The 16,807-nt window shown below is 44.8% G+C and overlaps 1 protein-coding gene across 4 annotated transcripts in view; it reads left to right on the top strand.

Moving 5' to 3' along the window:
• The first annotated feature begins 10,988 nt into the window (after positions 1-10,988).
• gria4b (glutamate receptor, ionotropic, AMPA 4b) overlaps positions 10,989-16,807 on the top strand; it is a 74,274-nt gene continuing 68,455 nt past the window's right edge. The window contains exons 1-2 of one of the 4 annotated variants that reach the window (XM_052047255.1): positions 10,989-11,008; positions 14,248-14,351. In XM_052047255.1, coding sequence (XP_051903215.1) covers positions 11,004-11,008; positions 14,248-14,351 — 109 coding nt within the window. In that variant the 5' untranslated portion in view covers positions 10,989-11,003. Of the gene's footprint in view, positions 11,009-11,095; positions 11,149-12,006; positions 12,024-14,247; positions 14,352-16,807 lie in introns of those variants that run through there. The other 3 variants (XM_052047254.1, XM_052047259.1, XM_052047258.1) reach the window with 3 other exon arrangements.

Here is a 16,807-nt window from a genome sequence, read left to right as displayed (position 1 = left end):
CTGGTGTTTGCATGCGGCGACAGGGGGGGAGGGGGTTTCGTGGCATCTCGAGCAGCCGTGACACTTTCTTGGCACCGCTTTCACACCTTTCATCTGATTAAACGGCCAGCTTTGCCTCCCGCTAGCGCTTGTCGGCTTGACAAGCGCCGTCATAAGGCAGGAAGGAGGCGGGAGGGGGTGGGGGGGCTTGTTTTATATGCAGGAAGAACAGCAGTGCTGACATTTTAGGAGGGGTGTGTGAGGCGGATGGTGGGGGTTTGGGCGAACATGATGCTCAACATGCTTTTGTTGATTTTTTTTCTTTTTAATTGTTTCCCTAGGGCGGCCCGGTAGTCCAGTGGTTAGCACGTCGGCTTCACAGTGCAGAGGTTCGATTCCAGCTCCGGCCTCCCTGTGTGGAGTTTGCATGTTCTCCCCGGGCTTGCGTGGGTTTTCTACGGGTGCTCCGGTTTCCTCCCACATTCCAAAAACATGCGTGGCAGGCTAATTGAACACACTGAATTGTCCCTAGGTGTGAGTGTGAGTGCAGATGGTTGTTCGTCTCTGTGTGCCCTGCGATTGGCTGGCAACCGATTCAGGGTGTCCCCCGCCTACTGCCCAAAGACAGCTGGGATAGGCTCCAGCACCCCCCGCGCCCCTAGTGAGGATCAAGCGGCTCGGAAGATGAATGAATGAATGTTTCCCTACAGCCAGAATTGAAGTTCCTAAAAGGATGATTTGAACTGGAATATAATTGAGAAAATTAAGACGGTACCGTCTATCTGATCAATGGAAATAGAATAGCTAGATGAATAGCGAGCCAGATGGATAGATGGACACACTATCCGATTGATGGAAGTATAATTGGAACGATGGATGGATGGATTTATAGATGCACATGACCAACACGTTTAATCGGAAAAGACCGATGGCTTGACTGTTTTGGGAGACGGATATATGGATTGACTGACCGATACGTGGATTGAAGTACATTCTGTAGGACGGACACATGGACAGACCTCCCGGATAACTAACCAAGCAATGTCAATGGAAGTATAATTGAAAAAACAGATAGACTAGAGAGATGGATGAGGGCACTGATGGACAGAATGACGGACCGATACCAGACAAACTGACGGATGGGAGCGATAGATCGATAAAAGTCATAAGCGGAAGGACAGCGGACGGCCAAATGAATTACTCAGTGGATCTAACGATGGGGGTTTTATATGGAATGATAGCGAGATGGAGTGATGGCCAGACGTACACATAAAGGACAAATCGATCGACCGACTGGTTCGTCAATCGGCATACGGGATGACGGGATGACGACTAACTCCTAAAACCACTACGTCGGGTCACCTGTATCTTAAGTCACTCGCGTAATTTCAATTTATAGAAAGACAGACTCACTGTCCAAGAGTCAAAACAAATTTATTTGTGGTATTCTTGAATAAAGTCCCTGAAAGATTGTTAATAAAATAACAAAATCCCTTAAAAAAGGCCCGCGCCATCGGCTGACGTGTACCCGTACCCCAAGGATATCGCTTGTCATCTGCGTTCATAACCAAGATGAATCGGCTGTCAGCCTCGGTGCACTTGGCCCTCTCGCTCTGTTAGCATAGCGACACAAGTCACCTCACTCGCCTTTGGAATATCTTTTTTTTTTTTTTCTTTTTCGGTACTTTAAAATGCAGAAACAGAACCTTTTCAAAGGCAACGGCAAAGATAAGAGCACGTTGGCTTCATGTGTCCGGAATACAAAATGGCCTCCTTTTGCAAAAGCGAGGTGAAAACGGAACGATAACGGGCTGAGATGAGAGCATGCATAAAGTTTAGATAAGAAAATCCACGTCCACGCCACTGCAGTGTCAACCAATTTGAGAGATGTGCTCAAAGAAGAGACGAGTGCGAACCGTCCCCGTTTGATTTCATTCACTCGATATCTTCCAGGTGCACGTTTCGTTCTCCGGTTAATATTTCACACGCTGTTTCAGTCTCGAGGTTGTCGACATGTAATGTTGTGATGATGTAATTTTTGCAGTTTAACACAATAAGTGTGATTATTTTTTTTTTTGTTGTGGTCATGGGCACCATGTTGCTGACCCCAGAACTAGACTCTAATTATTTTAGTCATCATGTGTCATTTTCTCTCCTCTATATTATATATGCAGTACCGTATTAGCAGCGCCGGATTAAGGTAGTGCAGGGACCCGAGGTTAAGTGTAATCCTAGAACTGAAGGAATGAATTTTGTCAGGAAAAAAAAAAGTTATAAATTGAACAAGAGTATTGGGGGACGGGGGGGGCGGGTAACAAAAAAGGGTCCATTACCATTTGCCCATGGACGGGACCCCGCCTCAAATTAGACCCCATTGATGCTGCGCCATCATTCCTTTTACCCGGTCACCAGGCGGTCACATGACGCATATTAAATCAGCGCATGAAAGATGAAGCTTATCTGGCTTAAATTAAAGAGACACGGCAAAGAATCCCCTTCGGGTTCGGTCGCCATGAATATTAAAGGAAAACTGGCAAGGTTAGACGGAGGGGCGGTGATGCAAAAAGGAGAAGAAGAAAAAGTGGTGGATGATGAAGAAACACGGAGGAGAAAGAAAGCGGATGAAACGGATGAAGGAGAAGGAAGAGGAGGAGGAGGAAGGAAGACGACGAATGTCGTGATAAATTCATATGGACGCTAATCATTTTGTTCACGTGAAAAACAGGTTTCGGAAATAGGGTGATTGAATTCCAACATGACACAAATTGGACAAAATGAAGCAGGCTGCGTGGCTTTGTTTTTTTTTAAAATTGAAATGACTACCACTGTGTTGGTGTCGGGTGGTGATAGACTCTGACGGGCTCTGTCTAGTTATGTTTCTATCACAGGAACAGAGCACGATAACCGATCGATAGATACGGGCGGTGTTCGACAAGGTTTACCACTCAATCCGTAGACTTTTACCATGCAAGCTATATGAATGTGAAAATTGCCTGGCGTTGCAGTAGAAAATCGGTGGTGTTCCACAAGGCTGCATACTAGGTCCACTCTACATACTGTAAATGTCAAAACTCAAATGGGGGCTTCTTTCTCCGCTGAAGGAAAGAATCTCCGTTCTAACCCATGGACCTCCTGGATGGAATTTTCGGTCCCTACCTGTCATTGGTTGAAGCCTGTGCAGCTTAATGCTAATCAGCTGCGGCTAGTTGTACCATCTGCTGTATCGCTGCAGCTTTAAATTAATGATATAAAATGTTTTAGGTCGTCGATAGAGAGAAACTCTCCCGGTGGATTTTTTTTTTTTTGGGGGGGGTGTGTGATTAATTAAAGCCGTGTCCCTGACAGACTAATAACATCCGAGTTGATGGGTCTGTCTTTGCTTATGCGATAAGCAATGAATGATCAGGGGAACTCCTCGCCCTCCTCGCTGCGTTAATAATAAATGCACTCGGATGTAAACGGTTTCCTTACTCTTTGTATGACGTCGTAACGACGTCTTTCATTTTCCTTTTGGGGGGAAACAATGACATCGCTGCATTTTAGAAAAAAATGCTGGATGTAGTGTTCCAGATTGATGACATTTATTCACTTTACGTTTGTTGCAAAACGCTCCCTTTCGGGTGTGCTCCTGATTCCATGACGAAAAAAAGCTTGCGTGGGTGGGTTTTCTCCGGGTACTCCGGTTTGCAAAAACATGCTGATTTGTCCCTAAGTGTGAGTGTGAGCTTGGATGGTTGTTCGTCTCTGTGTGCCCTGCGATTGGCCGTCAACCAGTTCAGGGTGTCCCCCGCCTACTACTTAAAGACAGCTGGGATAGGCTCCAGCACCCCCCCGTGACCTTTGTGAGGATAACCGGATCAGAAAATGGATGGATGGAAGTCACAATGTACAAATACTTCCTTCCGAACCTCCATTTTGACGATCACATAAAGCCAAATGGACGCGCTCGGGGTCCTTCCCACGTGCGACCAGTGTCGGTCTCACTCTGCACACTTTTCCCTGGGATAGAAGCAACCCTTCCGCTGAGGAGCTTGTCATCCTCGACAGCTCTTCTCTGGGGAGAGAAGTCGCTAAAGGGCATTAGCGTCGTGTCCTCCGTGAATCACTCGGAGACGTCCCGTTTCCCTCGGACCTGGTGGAGGCCCGGAGGCCGCCATGTGACGTATCTCATACGATAGCACTCTCTCTTAGTCAGCCCATTGTGTGTTATTTCCTGCGCTAAACACGCAAAACACCCCTGGTGTGTCCTGCTAAAAGCGCTCATGCGGACAGCTTTGTTCAAATGTGTCCCATGAGTCATCTCATTATTTGTGCCGCATATTCAGTGCACCCTCGCCCTCCCCCCCCCCCGCCACCCTTTTTTTTGTTTTTTATGCTTTCCAAGCAGGAGGCTGAATTATGATGCACCACTTTCTCATTGTCCTACAACCAAACATCTATTCATTGTTTTGTTTTGAGTTATAAAAGCATCAGTGGCTCATAACTCGGCGAAATTTGACCAAAGCTAGTCGCAGAAGAACTGACCTACCTTTACAAATGAAATTCTATTGGTGTGAATGTCCTCTCAGGTGTTCATACCCATGTCATGAAGAGGTATTAGCAAACGTCTTTTAGGATGACGTCTCGCAGAATTAGGCAAAGACACTTTGGAGAAAAAAAGCTTCAGGACACAAAGCAATTTAATTTGAGTCCTGAATCTCAAGGCGATTTCCAAGACGGAGCAAAGCGAAATGTTCTTCGCTCCCCACTCTCATGGATGTCAGTCCTGGACATGTCGGAAGCACATGTCAGTGCTCCTCACCGTAAGTCACCAGAGCACTGAAACGGAATGCCACCATTCCCGACAATCCTCTGCCAAGGCGTTACGTAAGCCTTCCTTCTAGAAAAGCCCGCCAGCCGGGCTCTTTCTTTGTTCTCTCTCTTCTGTCTGCGTTGCTCGGGGTCGATTATAAAGACGTTTATTTTAAAAGTAAAAATAAAAAATGGCAAAGTATGCTTTGTGGTGAAGGGAATTCCCTGACAAATGTGTCCGCCGGTATTATGGGACTGTCAGGGAAAAGTAGGAATAGCGGCTATTGGAGTGGAATACATCAAACGGACTGCTTCCACTTCCGAGGAAATGAGGCTTGTTGTTCTGGAGAGACAAAAAAAAAACTCGAGAGGAGGCTCGTGGGGTGGTTACTCTCCATGACCGTTCAAATATGGCTGCTTGTAATCCAGTTATCCACTTAATGGGTGATTATCCCCGACCTTGAGGCAACGTCTTTGCCGGAGTGTTTCAGCTGCAAAAGTCGTGCCCACATGAACAAACATTATCAATTTAAGATTTGAAACGAGGTCCACTGAAGCCACGGTTGAGGTTCCGATTCAACTGGTAAAGCGTATCCCTTCATCCCCTGATTTTCTATTTACAGCTAAGTTAGCTTTAGCGGTTAGCAGAGCTTTGCTCACGTCACATATTTTCACTGTCGGGCGGAATCCTAGCGTAGGCTTTTTGTTCAATTGTTAATTATTATCGTTTTATGTTTGAGCATTACAGTATTGTCTTTGATGTTAAAGTTACCTACATTTTATTCTCTTTGATAATTTCTTAAACATGTTTACGTTGAGAGCGTCTGATTGGCTGAAGGAAACAGGAAGTGTTTTAGTAGCCGGAAGGAGTTGTGCTCTGGAACGGTTCTGCGGTGCAGACGTATTACCCCACCCCCCCTCCCCCGTTAATAAAGCTGCATTCAAACGATTCCATCTCTCCTCTTGCTGTTCGTAAAGTAGAGCCATCCACTAAAAACAACGAACCCCTCAACTTACACTAGCATAGCCAAAATAGTGACTTTTAAATGGTGGGGGGGGGGGGGGGGGGGGACCAAATTGACTCATCAGTTAACTCGCGTTGGACCTCTTGTCTCTCAAAGTTAGAATGGATGTCGCCGAGTGAAAATGTGCTCCACTCCCACGGCCAAAACATGAGAAATCAAATCAGTCTCGCCGCTGGCAGCTGATTTGTCAGGGTCTCGTCTCACTCGGCCTCTTCTCGCGTCGGCGGGCGTTGAGGCGGACGCAGCTGTGTTCCTGTTATCCGAGCTTCCGATGAACGCAGCGATTGACACTGTTTAAATTCGCCGGCCCACCTCCGTCTCGCTGGCCGTTCAGCGCGCGGGCGCAAAGTTAGCAGGAGCCTGCAAACGGTGCTTAAGCGCACCGTTTGGGTTGCAACCAGCAGAAGCGCTCTCGGTTCAGGTTAAATCCAATCACCTTTAATCCAGAGTCAATTGAAAAGACATTCAATCAATTTAATCACGAATTAGTTGATTTTACTCGTAGTTGTGAAATTCATTTTTGGAACCGCTTATTTATCAGATTTTTATTCCTATTTTAAAAATGTGTTATTTTCAGGAGGAGTTTTCTGAAAAAATTTTTTTTAGTATGTTTTCATAATTTAATTTCATCATCAAGTAGGAAGTGTCTTCAGGTAATAAAGTCCAAATACAGAATTAGAACACACTTAGGTTTCACTTGTTCATACGAAATCTGTTTTTCCTGTGTGGAGTTTGCATGTTCTTCCTGTGCCTGCGTGGGTTTTCTCCGGGTACTCCGGTTTCCTTTGACATGACAAAAATATGCACGGCTGGCTGATTGGACACTCTCAATTGTCCCTCGGTGTGAGTGTGAGCGCGGATGGTGGTTCGTCTCTGCGTGCCCTGCGATTGGCTAGCAATCGGTTCAGGGTGTCCCTCGCTTACTGCCCAAAGACGGCCGGGATAGGCTGCGGCACGCCCCGCGACCCTTTATGAGGATAAAGCCGATCGGAAAATGGACGGATGGATGGACAGTTTAAATTGTGTACAATTAGCGATGGGCATTTCTTGTGTTGATTTCTTTTCTCATTGACCTCAATGCAATAGATAGGACCATGGTGGGGTGCATCATTCCAGTGCAAATATTAAAGTTACAGAAATTATGTTCCACCATGAAAAATGACCCATACATTTTTTAATGGTCTTCTTTTTAAGCCCAGGTCGAGGCTTCAAGGTCACTTAAGATGTTTCCGATCGCCGTGATGTTTGATCGTTAACAGTATGAATGCTAACTGTATTTCTGACTATACGTCATGATTAGAGTGTGCGTTCGTGCGTGCGGAGTGGCCTGTTCCCAATCCGTCAGTGTGATCTTTTCTTTTCCTCCTCCAGCCACAGCCAATTGATTTCGCACAGACTGCAGGGCCGAGAAACGTCGCTTCCTGTCAGAGCCTCCAAATAAGCGGGCGGGCGAATGGATTACTGCATTGTGACGGTGAAGGCGCACGGCGAGAGATTTCACATTATATTCAATTAAACCCTGCAATTAGCAAAACAATGGGCTCGAGGAATGGAGGGAAAAAAATCCTGGCGTGTTCAGTTTGATTTTCCGATTCAAGTCATTGAGTGAGAGTGCAGAAAGTAAATGGAAAAATCAAAGGGGTTTTAATAGAAGATGCGCTCGGAATCTTGTTCTCGTGGCAAAGTGAGACCGAGTTGGTGTTGGTGGCTGATGGTCATATTCCTTCGTAAAATTTGTGCTTGTTTAAAGTTCAATTTCTTTTCTTTTGGCTTATTTTTAAAATGTCTTTAAAAATCTTTTCCAACATTCTTTGTACACAAATTATCAAACCGTACTGAAGCAGAAAGCTCCGCGAGTACACATTAGCATGGCTAGCGCTCCATATTCTTCGGCTGCTAATTAACGAAGGCACAACATGCGCTTTCCTCATCCTTTGATCACATCTCATCAGCGTCTCTCCTTGTTGTTGACACGAAATCAACTTTGTCCTGCAACTTCTCATGTTGAAATTCTGCCAGGTTTGTCTCTGCCATCTGTGCAATGTGTCAGCTAATCAAAAACAGAAAAAAAAAACTAAACCCCGATTGCAGGCTCACGTGGCAAGTGATGAGGACCGGGTCTTGTGTTTAAAAATACACAAAGATTTGCATAATGGACGAGGAAGGCGTTTGAAAACTGATTCATTGATGCCGATGCATGACAATTAGGCATATGCTTGCTGAACATTCGAGTCATAAACAAAATTACTAAAAAGACCTCTGAGGTGGTATTACCCATAATGATACAGAGTGGAATTACAATACAAACCAAACTAGAGGCAGAGTAAAATTACAAACTTGACCAAAAAAAAAAAAATTGGCGCGCTAGCTTGACCAAGTTGGAACCCAAACCCTGTGGCACGGTGGGAAAAACTGCTTCGACATCCGTCGACCTTTGTAACTCAACCGCCAACCTTTCTCTGAACCAGCGTCCTAAATTCCAATCAACAAAATTGACAAACCACAAACCCTAATGCCGCCCGTCGTGAGTTAGCTTGCTAGCTTGCGAGTTAGCGACAACCAAATAACAACCCCACCTTCCACTGCACCCAACCGAAATTTTTGAACAAGTTGCTGACTGCAAACCTTCAGTGACATCTTTCACACCAATGGCCCATAAAGACGGAACAAGTGTGTGTAAATTGGACGGAGCGGATAAAATGAACACAATGTACACACAAGGCGTCCAACTTAAATGAACTGCTGCGCGCACAAAATGGCTGCACTCCTGATGACTCATTTACCGCAGCGCAGCTTAAATCACCATTGGTGCACTTCTGCTTCCTGCCCCTGCTTTCGTATCTCAAATTAGGCATTTCATTTTTCTGTATGGCACGGGTGTCTAAGTCGAGGCCCGCGGTCCAGATCTGGCCCGTCACATAATTTCAGGTGGCCCGCGAACTCAACATTTGTGAATTGACTTCATGATTATTGCTAAAATGCCCAAATTGTTTTCCCATTTTAAAAACCTACGAGATATCTGAAGCAGTTTTTGTTCCCAATCCCTCCTCGAAAATCAAAGTCATATTTGAACAGGTGGTCCTACAGGTGGTCATAATGGCCCTCCGAAGGAAACCAGAACTACAATGTGGCCCTGACAAAAATGAATTTTGATGCTATCCTTCATGCGACGCACTATAGTAAAAACTCGACATGCACGATTGAGAAAAAAAAAGGAGAAAAGTTTGATGACAGACGGGTGAATGCCGAATGGAAAGGTTTTCTGCTTCTCCGTGAGCAATGTCTCTCAGTCACCCAGTAACCTTTGTTCTGCCCTCTGCTGGGGGAAGAGAAGATTAATTGTGACAAGGTGACTTAACTCTAAAGAAAACATTTCAAAACTCTTGTTTGACAGGCTCAGGCCAAAATCCCAATGACAAAACTGACAGGGTTTACAAGTAAGCCATTTGAAGTGTATTTTATGAACGCTTTACTTTGAAATCCAGTCCCCTGAGAATATTCCAGATCTTATTCTAGGGTCCAAGTAGTTCCCCCTCTCCTTGGAATTTGAATTTCCGATTAAAGATCAACAATATAATAATTTGGTCAGCTCAACCAGGTGATGCACAAAAAAAGGTTTTGGGAGTCAAGTTCAACTTTTTAGAACAAGTAAACAGCAGCCCCCCCCTACGCACCCACCAGCGTGTTTACCTTCCGAAGAACCTAAACACACACTTTACTTTCAATTTACACCCGATAACAATAATAGGCTGCGCTCAATCAGCCATATCAGTACGGCTGTGTTGAAAATCATTATGTCGTGCAATTTCCCATAAGCCACTTCAGCTTTTCCAATCCTGTTCTGCCTCCACACATCATACGGGTGTGGGGAGGTAGAGGAAGAAGTGAGAGGGGGGGGAAATGTTACTGACAGGCGCATCCTGACATGCCCTGCATCTTCTCTGCAGCTGCAACACAGCGTGAATGATGATTGAGCGCGTATTGAGCATGCTAACAGGCGCAAGCACGCAGGGCCCGGACCCGCGACGTGAACCGACGACTGGCCGGGCGCGGCGTGAGCTTGACAGCTTTAGGAAGAAACATGGCCTTGGGAGTCATTAGGAATGATGCAAAAAGAGGTGATTTTTCAAGAATATGCAGATGGTTGATGTGAGTCTGTTTACTTTATTTTTATGTTTTTGCCAGTGGCAGCATCAACACAACCCCCTAACCTCTGTCTCTCAAAGTTATTAGAGTGTTTGTGCTGCTCCCCCGCCCCTCTGCTCTACACAGATAACAAGCTGCTGCTGACTCCTCTTCACCCAAACCGGCACTCGCTTATCATCCTTAAACACACTGCTCCCCTGAAACTAATTATAATGCTGCCGGTACAGTCCAAGGATTTTTTTTTTCTTCTTCTTCTTCAACCCAAATGCACTTGGTCCCCCTCATTTATATATATATATATATATATATATATATATTTATTTATTTTAACTTTGGGCCAACTCAGGTGACAATGCAGTTTGGTTAAAAACACTGACAGCAGGAACGCTGCCAAATACTTTTTATTTTTTCACTTCACTGTCCCCATCATACGATACAAAAATCATTCATGCATGAAGCATTTACAGCCTCTGACAAAAACAAAGATAATAAGGTACACTTTTAACAGACACTTTTAGCTCTTGCTCCAGAAAACTGGGGCAGGGCAGTTATGGAACACAGAACACTGTCACTAGCTTTTTCTTACTAAATTGGTTGTACACAGTGACAGAATCAAAATCATTGTGCTTCTTGACCACCTAAATCAATGAAAACAAATCTAAACTAAATGATAGTATTATATTGGAAATACATTTTTATTTTTTTACAGTTGATTATTTTTATTTCTTGGCCGCATGACGTCACTATCGTTGCGACTCGATCGCAAGTGATTGCCAAATCCTCGAAAGACAGTTTTTCAGGCTGGATTCTTCAACGCCTGGAAAACTCTTGTGAACCGCATCAACCGTGGCGCATTTGGACGGGTTTATTGGAACTTTGGACACCGTGTGCGGTCGAGTCGCGCCGGAAGTGACGTCGTGCGGCCAAATACGTAAAAGAATTAGAATTATACACTATAGTCATTCGTCTTCTTCTTAATAATTCATAGAATAGAATCAAATTGTAATACTTTTTTGTGTTTTCAGAAAAAAAGAATTGTGAAATGATTTTAAGAAGTTGACGATGAGGTATGTATAATCATTTCTTGCCATCGTACTTTTTGGATTGGAGGGAGATCTTCCTGTTGGTCATCGACAGATTCGACACCGCACTCACGGCGCTTCAGCGGCAACTGATTGAAAACTGTTGGATAATTTATGATCTCGAGGTAAGCCTGTAATTTCCAGGGGTGTGCGAATGGAGTAGGCCGCTATGAATGATTTATAGGTAAACATTATCCATAAATTTTCCTCATAAATTCAGCCGGTCGTTAATCCGCTCCCAAATGCCACACCACACGAGGGACAAATTGGATGACTTTGAGAGGCAGTTAGCGTGAGAATTTAGCGGTCGTCTTCGTGATGCGAGTCAACGCTGTTGACAGTTTGTTTCCAGCGCTTTGAGCTAATTAGATACTAATTAGAATGCACCCTCCCTAGAGCAAACGGCTCAACGGAGATGAGTTTTGTTTTTTTTCCCACAGCAAAACAATTCCAAGCCTACCAAAATGAACAACCCAAGTGACGTCACTACCTTCTCTTCACAGGAATGTAAACGGAAAGTTGATTATCTTCACGGACGAGTGACTAATAAGTGAATAAATGGCACAAAAGTAGCATTGCTTAATTCAAATTCCTTTAAGGGAAAACATTTTAAATTGTTGTTTTCATAGGTGTGATACCAGATTTTTTTTAAACAGATGTATAAGCACTTTATTTCTTGAGTTGTTCATGAAAAAAATTGAAATCTGCCATATCCCATGCGTTAACAAGGTTAAAACATGTTTCCGCGCTACTGCGGCAGTATTCGGTGAGCACTGAGTCAAACAATGCCTTCAGAGACTGATGTGACACAAGTCCCCCCCGCCCTCGACTAATCTTCCCGTTTAGCCTCGAGCTATTTCCTTGTTAGTGCCGTTGCTAATCATAATGTATTTCTCCATATGCGCGTTTCAGCTCGGCTCAGGAGTGCAATGACTGGAGAAGCCGCAGTCCTCGGCTGGTGTGCATATCAATAGGCTACAACACAACCACACTCCGAAGCGTATGTACACAAACACAATTAGCCACAAAACAAGCTTTGTTTCTCCGGCGGATCATTAAAGCCGCGGCTTTCATGCTTCTCCCGGCCGCCAATCAATACACGCACGAGGTGCCCAAGTTGGGCAGCTGATAAATAAGCCCGGCATGAGGTATGAGGTAGGCCGATTTTATTTATTTTTTGGTCAACACTTCCAAAAGATCAAAACTCTAGGGGGATCTGGCAAAGGTTTCACCCGAGACCATTGAGCCTGCCAAAATAGTTTCAAAGCAATTGAAGTCGACATTTTACTGGGCGAAGTGGGAATGCGCTCTGCTCCCGACTTTTTCCTAAACATTGATTGACTTCGAAGTGACTTTGCAGCGGCCTTGTTATCAGCGCTCCCTCGCCCCACGAAAGTGCTGACTCTTGCTTCGTACTGCTCGTCGCCCGCCACTTCTTGCATTAGCACTTTAAAGCGCATCTGTAGCCTGCCGGGGCAATTACTGCCGCAGATTTGATATTTCCACACGAGCATGCCTCCTAATCATACTGAAAATGAGGTTGGAAATTTTAAATGGAAGGATCTAATGTCAGAGGGAAGGGGAAGAGGGTAACTCGTGGGTTCTTGGAGCCTTTTCAGCATGGGGGTGACCCACATTTTTCCTGCCTCGGAGGAGCTGGCTTTGTTTTCGGGGGTTGCAGCTCTCCGTCTGGCCATTTCAAACACGGAAGGCTTCCATTCAACAAAGCCATATGCTGTGTGGACATGAAAACACACTTTGCATTCTGCGCAACTCATGTTTGAGGAGACTGAATAAATTCACCGTGAGCAGCTCCCAATCGTTAAAGTTATTAAAAAAAATCCGCGGAAAAGATCGCCATCCGCAGCGATGGATTCGTAAACGCCCCACAAAAAAATAAAATAAAAAATGCTCCGTCATGCCAAAACATCAGATGGTGTTCCAACCCCTAACCATTTGGTTAGTTTTAGCCAATTAGAAGCCTAGGGGGGGAAAAAAGTCAGCAAGTCAGTCATTTTCGGAAACATAAATTTGACTCGAGCAGGTTACTGCATGCCATCAGATTGGCGTCAGACTTGGTTGAGCAAATTGTGGCTCATTGCACAAGATTTTCTCATTTTGAAACCCGCAAATGCGTATTTAGCAAATACTAATAAATAAGTTTGACCCTGGCGGCCTGGTAGTCCCGTGGTTAGCACGTCGGCTTCACAGTGCAGAGGTACCGGGTTCGATTCCAGCTCCGGCCTCCCTGTGTGGAGTTTGCATGTTCTCCCCGGGCCTGCGTGGGTTTTCTCCGGGTGCTCCGCTTTCCTCCCACATTCCAAAAACATGCGTGGCAGGCTGATTGGACACTCCAAATTGTCCCTAGGTGTGAGTGTGAGTGTGAGTGGTTGTTCGTTTCTGTGTGCCCTGCGATTGGCTGGCAACCGATTCAGGGTGTCCCCCGCCTACTGCCCGAAGACAGCTGGGATGGGCTCCAGCACCCCCCGCGACCCTAGTGAGGATCAAGCGGCCTCGGAAGATGAATGAATGAATGAATTAAAAGTTTGACCCTTCACAAGAGAATGAACAAGAAGTTAAAATAAGAGACTGAAGAACAGTTGCCGTTTGTGTCGCGGGGGGGGGGGGGGGGGGGGTCGGCCTCTTTCTGCATTTGACCACAACGGAACAGTGTGTCATTGAAAAGTTGGAAGCCGCAGCAGCTTTGCATCATAATTCTTGATAACACTTCAGAGTTTTTTTTTTTTTTTCTCTGAACAGGCAGCTGCCAATTCCGGGGGCCTCACCTCGCTGCTCCTCCCCGACGGTGACAGATGAGCCTGTCTCATCCTCTCACCTTGCTGCTGTAATTGAGGCTTCCCATTTTCCATTGTCGGGCCACGGAGAAAACGGATGATTGGTTGGAGTACGTTTAGACGCGTCGGAGGCGCAGCCAACATGAAAACCAAAGAGCTGTCGATTGCGTCACTTCAGATTTTAATACGAGCGCTGTAATTCCATTTGTGGCCATCGGGCGGAATCGTCGTAATGTCAAAAGGACAACTTTTCGGGGAAAATGGCATCGTATTTTCGCTAGCTGAGGAGGAGGTTGGGCGAGTGGGGGGCAGAGGGGGGGGGGTGATGGTGAGTGTTTGTGAAGGTGTTTGGCACACATGAAAGTCGTCCTTGGTTGCAAGGTCTTGGCAAAGGCTCTCGAGGGATCAGGTGCCTCTTCTGTCTTCCAGGTGGCTGGAGTTGAGAGCGCACATGACGACATCTGCCATTTCCCCCCCTCTTCAAAACATCCCGATTCTAAGCAGAGCTGTGACAACCGCTCGTGATCCATCAGGTTGGCCGCTTTTTTTTTTTTCGTCCATCCGTTTCATTCATTTCACCGTCGTATTAATAATCAACATCATTTGTCTCCGTGAAGAGAAGTTAAATAGTGCGAAATCAAACTAAGAGACAGAAAAGTGCCTTGAGACGCAAGAGACCAAATTGCCAATTGGCGTCTCGCTTTTGTTTCCAACTGGAACTGGAAAAAAAAAAAAGTCAAAACGCATCTACCATGTATATTTTGTTGTTGCAGTATTTTTTTATTTTATTTTTGTACATTTTGTAAGATTTTTTTTTTTTCATAGAAGAAAAAAAAATTGGCACCATTGGTGTTGATCTCCCGTTTGTTTATGAAGAAAAAAATGACACATTCATAAAATTATTGTAAAACAAACGCCCCTGCTGTATAAAAGATTATTTATATACTTTTGTTGTAAGAACAACAAAAAAATTAAGCGTGAAGAGGAGGGAGTAGTTTTCTATATGCGTATCATTTTCTTTAAAAAATCATGTAAAATAGCTATGGTAAAGCAAACCAAACACCACAAGATTAGATTTCATTGGATTCCTATTTTTTTTTTTATTATTATACAAAAAAATGTGAAAAAGGAAAAAAAAATAACTCAAATGAATTTTGTAAAAAAAAAACACACAAAAATGACCTGTTTTCATTGGCCTTTCGCTTCCAATTGTTGACAAAAATGAAAATTGGTTAAAAAAAAAAAAAAAAAAAAAGAACGAGCGGCCTTTCCAAAATGTGTCGCATTTGTCGTTTCGTCGCTCTTGTCACGGCGGATCAAAGCGTTGGCCGCCCGCTGCCCCTCGCTCGCTCGCAACATGCCCGGTTGCAAGCTTTAGCTGAGCTCGGCGATGGATTAGACCAAGCCGTGAATTTAAAAACGAGATGTTGGGGGGGGGGCTGTGAATGCTGGCCTTCAGGGAGTGGCGTGTTTCTATTTATGGCTGGAGTCGCATAAACTACAGCTCCGTCTTACTCGCAGGCATTCAATTGTGCCTTGGCCCGCTTTTGGGAGAAATTCTGCTGTAGCGACTCAAAATGAACTGTGCATTAGCTTCTCTATGTGTAATTGATTTGGTCATTCGGCGCGATCTCCAGAAGAAAGCAATTGCCACTTTTGGTTCTCTAGTTTTGGCTGCCATAGTTGGTCTTCATACCTGTTGAAGTGAAACAATTCGAATAGTTTTTTTTTCTCATGTAGCCCAGTTGTGTTTGTTTGAATGCCTTTAAATCAATAATTGGCCATTTCAGGGACTTGCATTCAGAATCACGCGGGTGGCTGTCAAATCACGGCCTCCCGCCGCCTGTAGCGTTGCATCCGCCACTCGCAACAGGCCAGCGCGCACGTCGACCAATTAGACGCCAGCTGAGCAGACAGGATGGGGCGATGCGTCAAAACAGCTCGCGGGTGACGTCATGGAAAAAGGTGCTCTGATCCGAGCAATTTTGACGGCAATGGCATTTTCCCGTGGCTATTAATAGTGCCACGGAGTGAGTCAGTTGGCTGCCGAGCGGGTGACGCCTCGCTATCCCCCCACGCTCCCCTCAAATCATATTTTTTTCCCGTTAACTTTATCCCCCTCCATCACTCCTGCATTGCTGTAGGCGCTCCGTTTAAACATTAATGCCCAGGTTCTCCTCTGCTCGATAAATAAGCACTTAATAAAATGCCATTTAATATTTAATCGCCTCATTGTGCATTATTAAAAAAACATAAGTCAGTTTGGCGTTTCCTGTCCCGTTTTGCTCATTAAAGCATTTGGGTTTTAACTGGCGGACGTCCCGTCAACTACAAGTGGCCACCGCGGAATTGAAATCATGCAGTCATTTTCATTCAACGACTTCTCCTGAGCGCTTAGGCGGGCACGTGGAAGTTTTCTTGACTCGCAAGTTGTTGTAAATTCAACAATTTTCTCTGACTGGAGCAAATGTCACCATCATAAAACTTTTTGGGGAGACATTTTAACTTCACTACCATTCAATTTAAAGTTAACCCGCGATCAAATTAAGAAGTAAATGTCATCTTGATAGCAAGTAACTTTGTTAAAGTGAATTGAGGAAGACAAAGATTGTGTTTTAGTGTCGAGGAACTATGTCGAATGGTGTTAAAGAGCTTTATTGACACAGTAGTGCTTGCTACGCTCTTGTGGCCGGTGAACTATGTTGAAGTGAGTTCAGGGGTTTTATTGAGACAAAAGAAGTGCTTTGCTGAAGTGAGTTGAGGCATTTCATTCTGACAAAATATGCGCTCATCTGCCGCCTGGCCCGTTGGTGCTAAGCAACTAGGTTGACGTGAGCTTGGGAGCTTCATTTGGACAAACGTAGTGCTTTGACGGCATCTTGGTGCCAATGAACCACTGGATGTTGACTCGCCAAGTGGCGTTTTATTGATATTGCTCATGTTCCATTTCCTGTTTACAATTTCCTTCTTTGCCATGCTTAGCTATTAT

This window comes from Hippocampus zosterae, chromosome 16 (genome assembly GCF_025434085.1).
Source record: "Hippocampus zosterae strain Florida chromosome 16, ASM2543408v3, whole genome shotgun sequence".
Taxonomy (NCBI): domain Eukaryota; kingdom Metazoa; phylum Chordata; class Actinopteri; order Syngnathiformes; family Syngnathidae; genus Hippocampus; species Hippocampus zosterae.
This window is presented reverse-complemented; position numbering and strand designations above follow the sequence as displayed.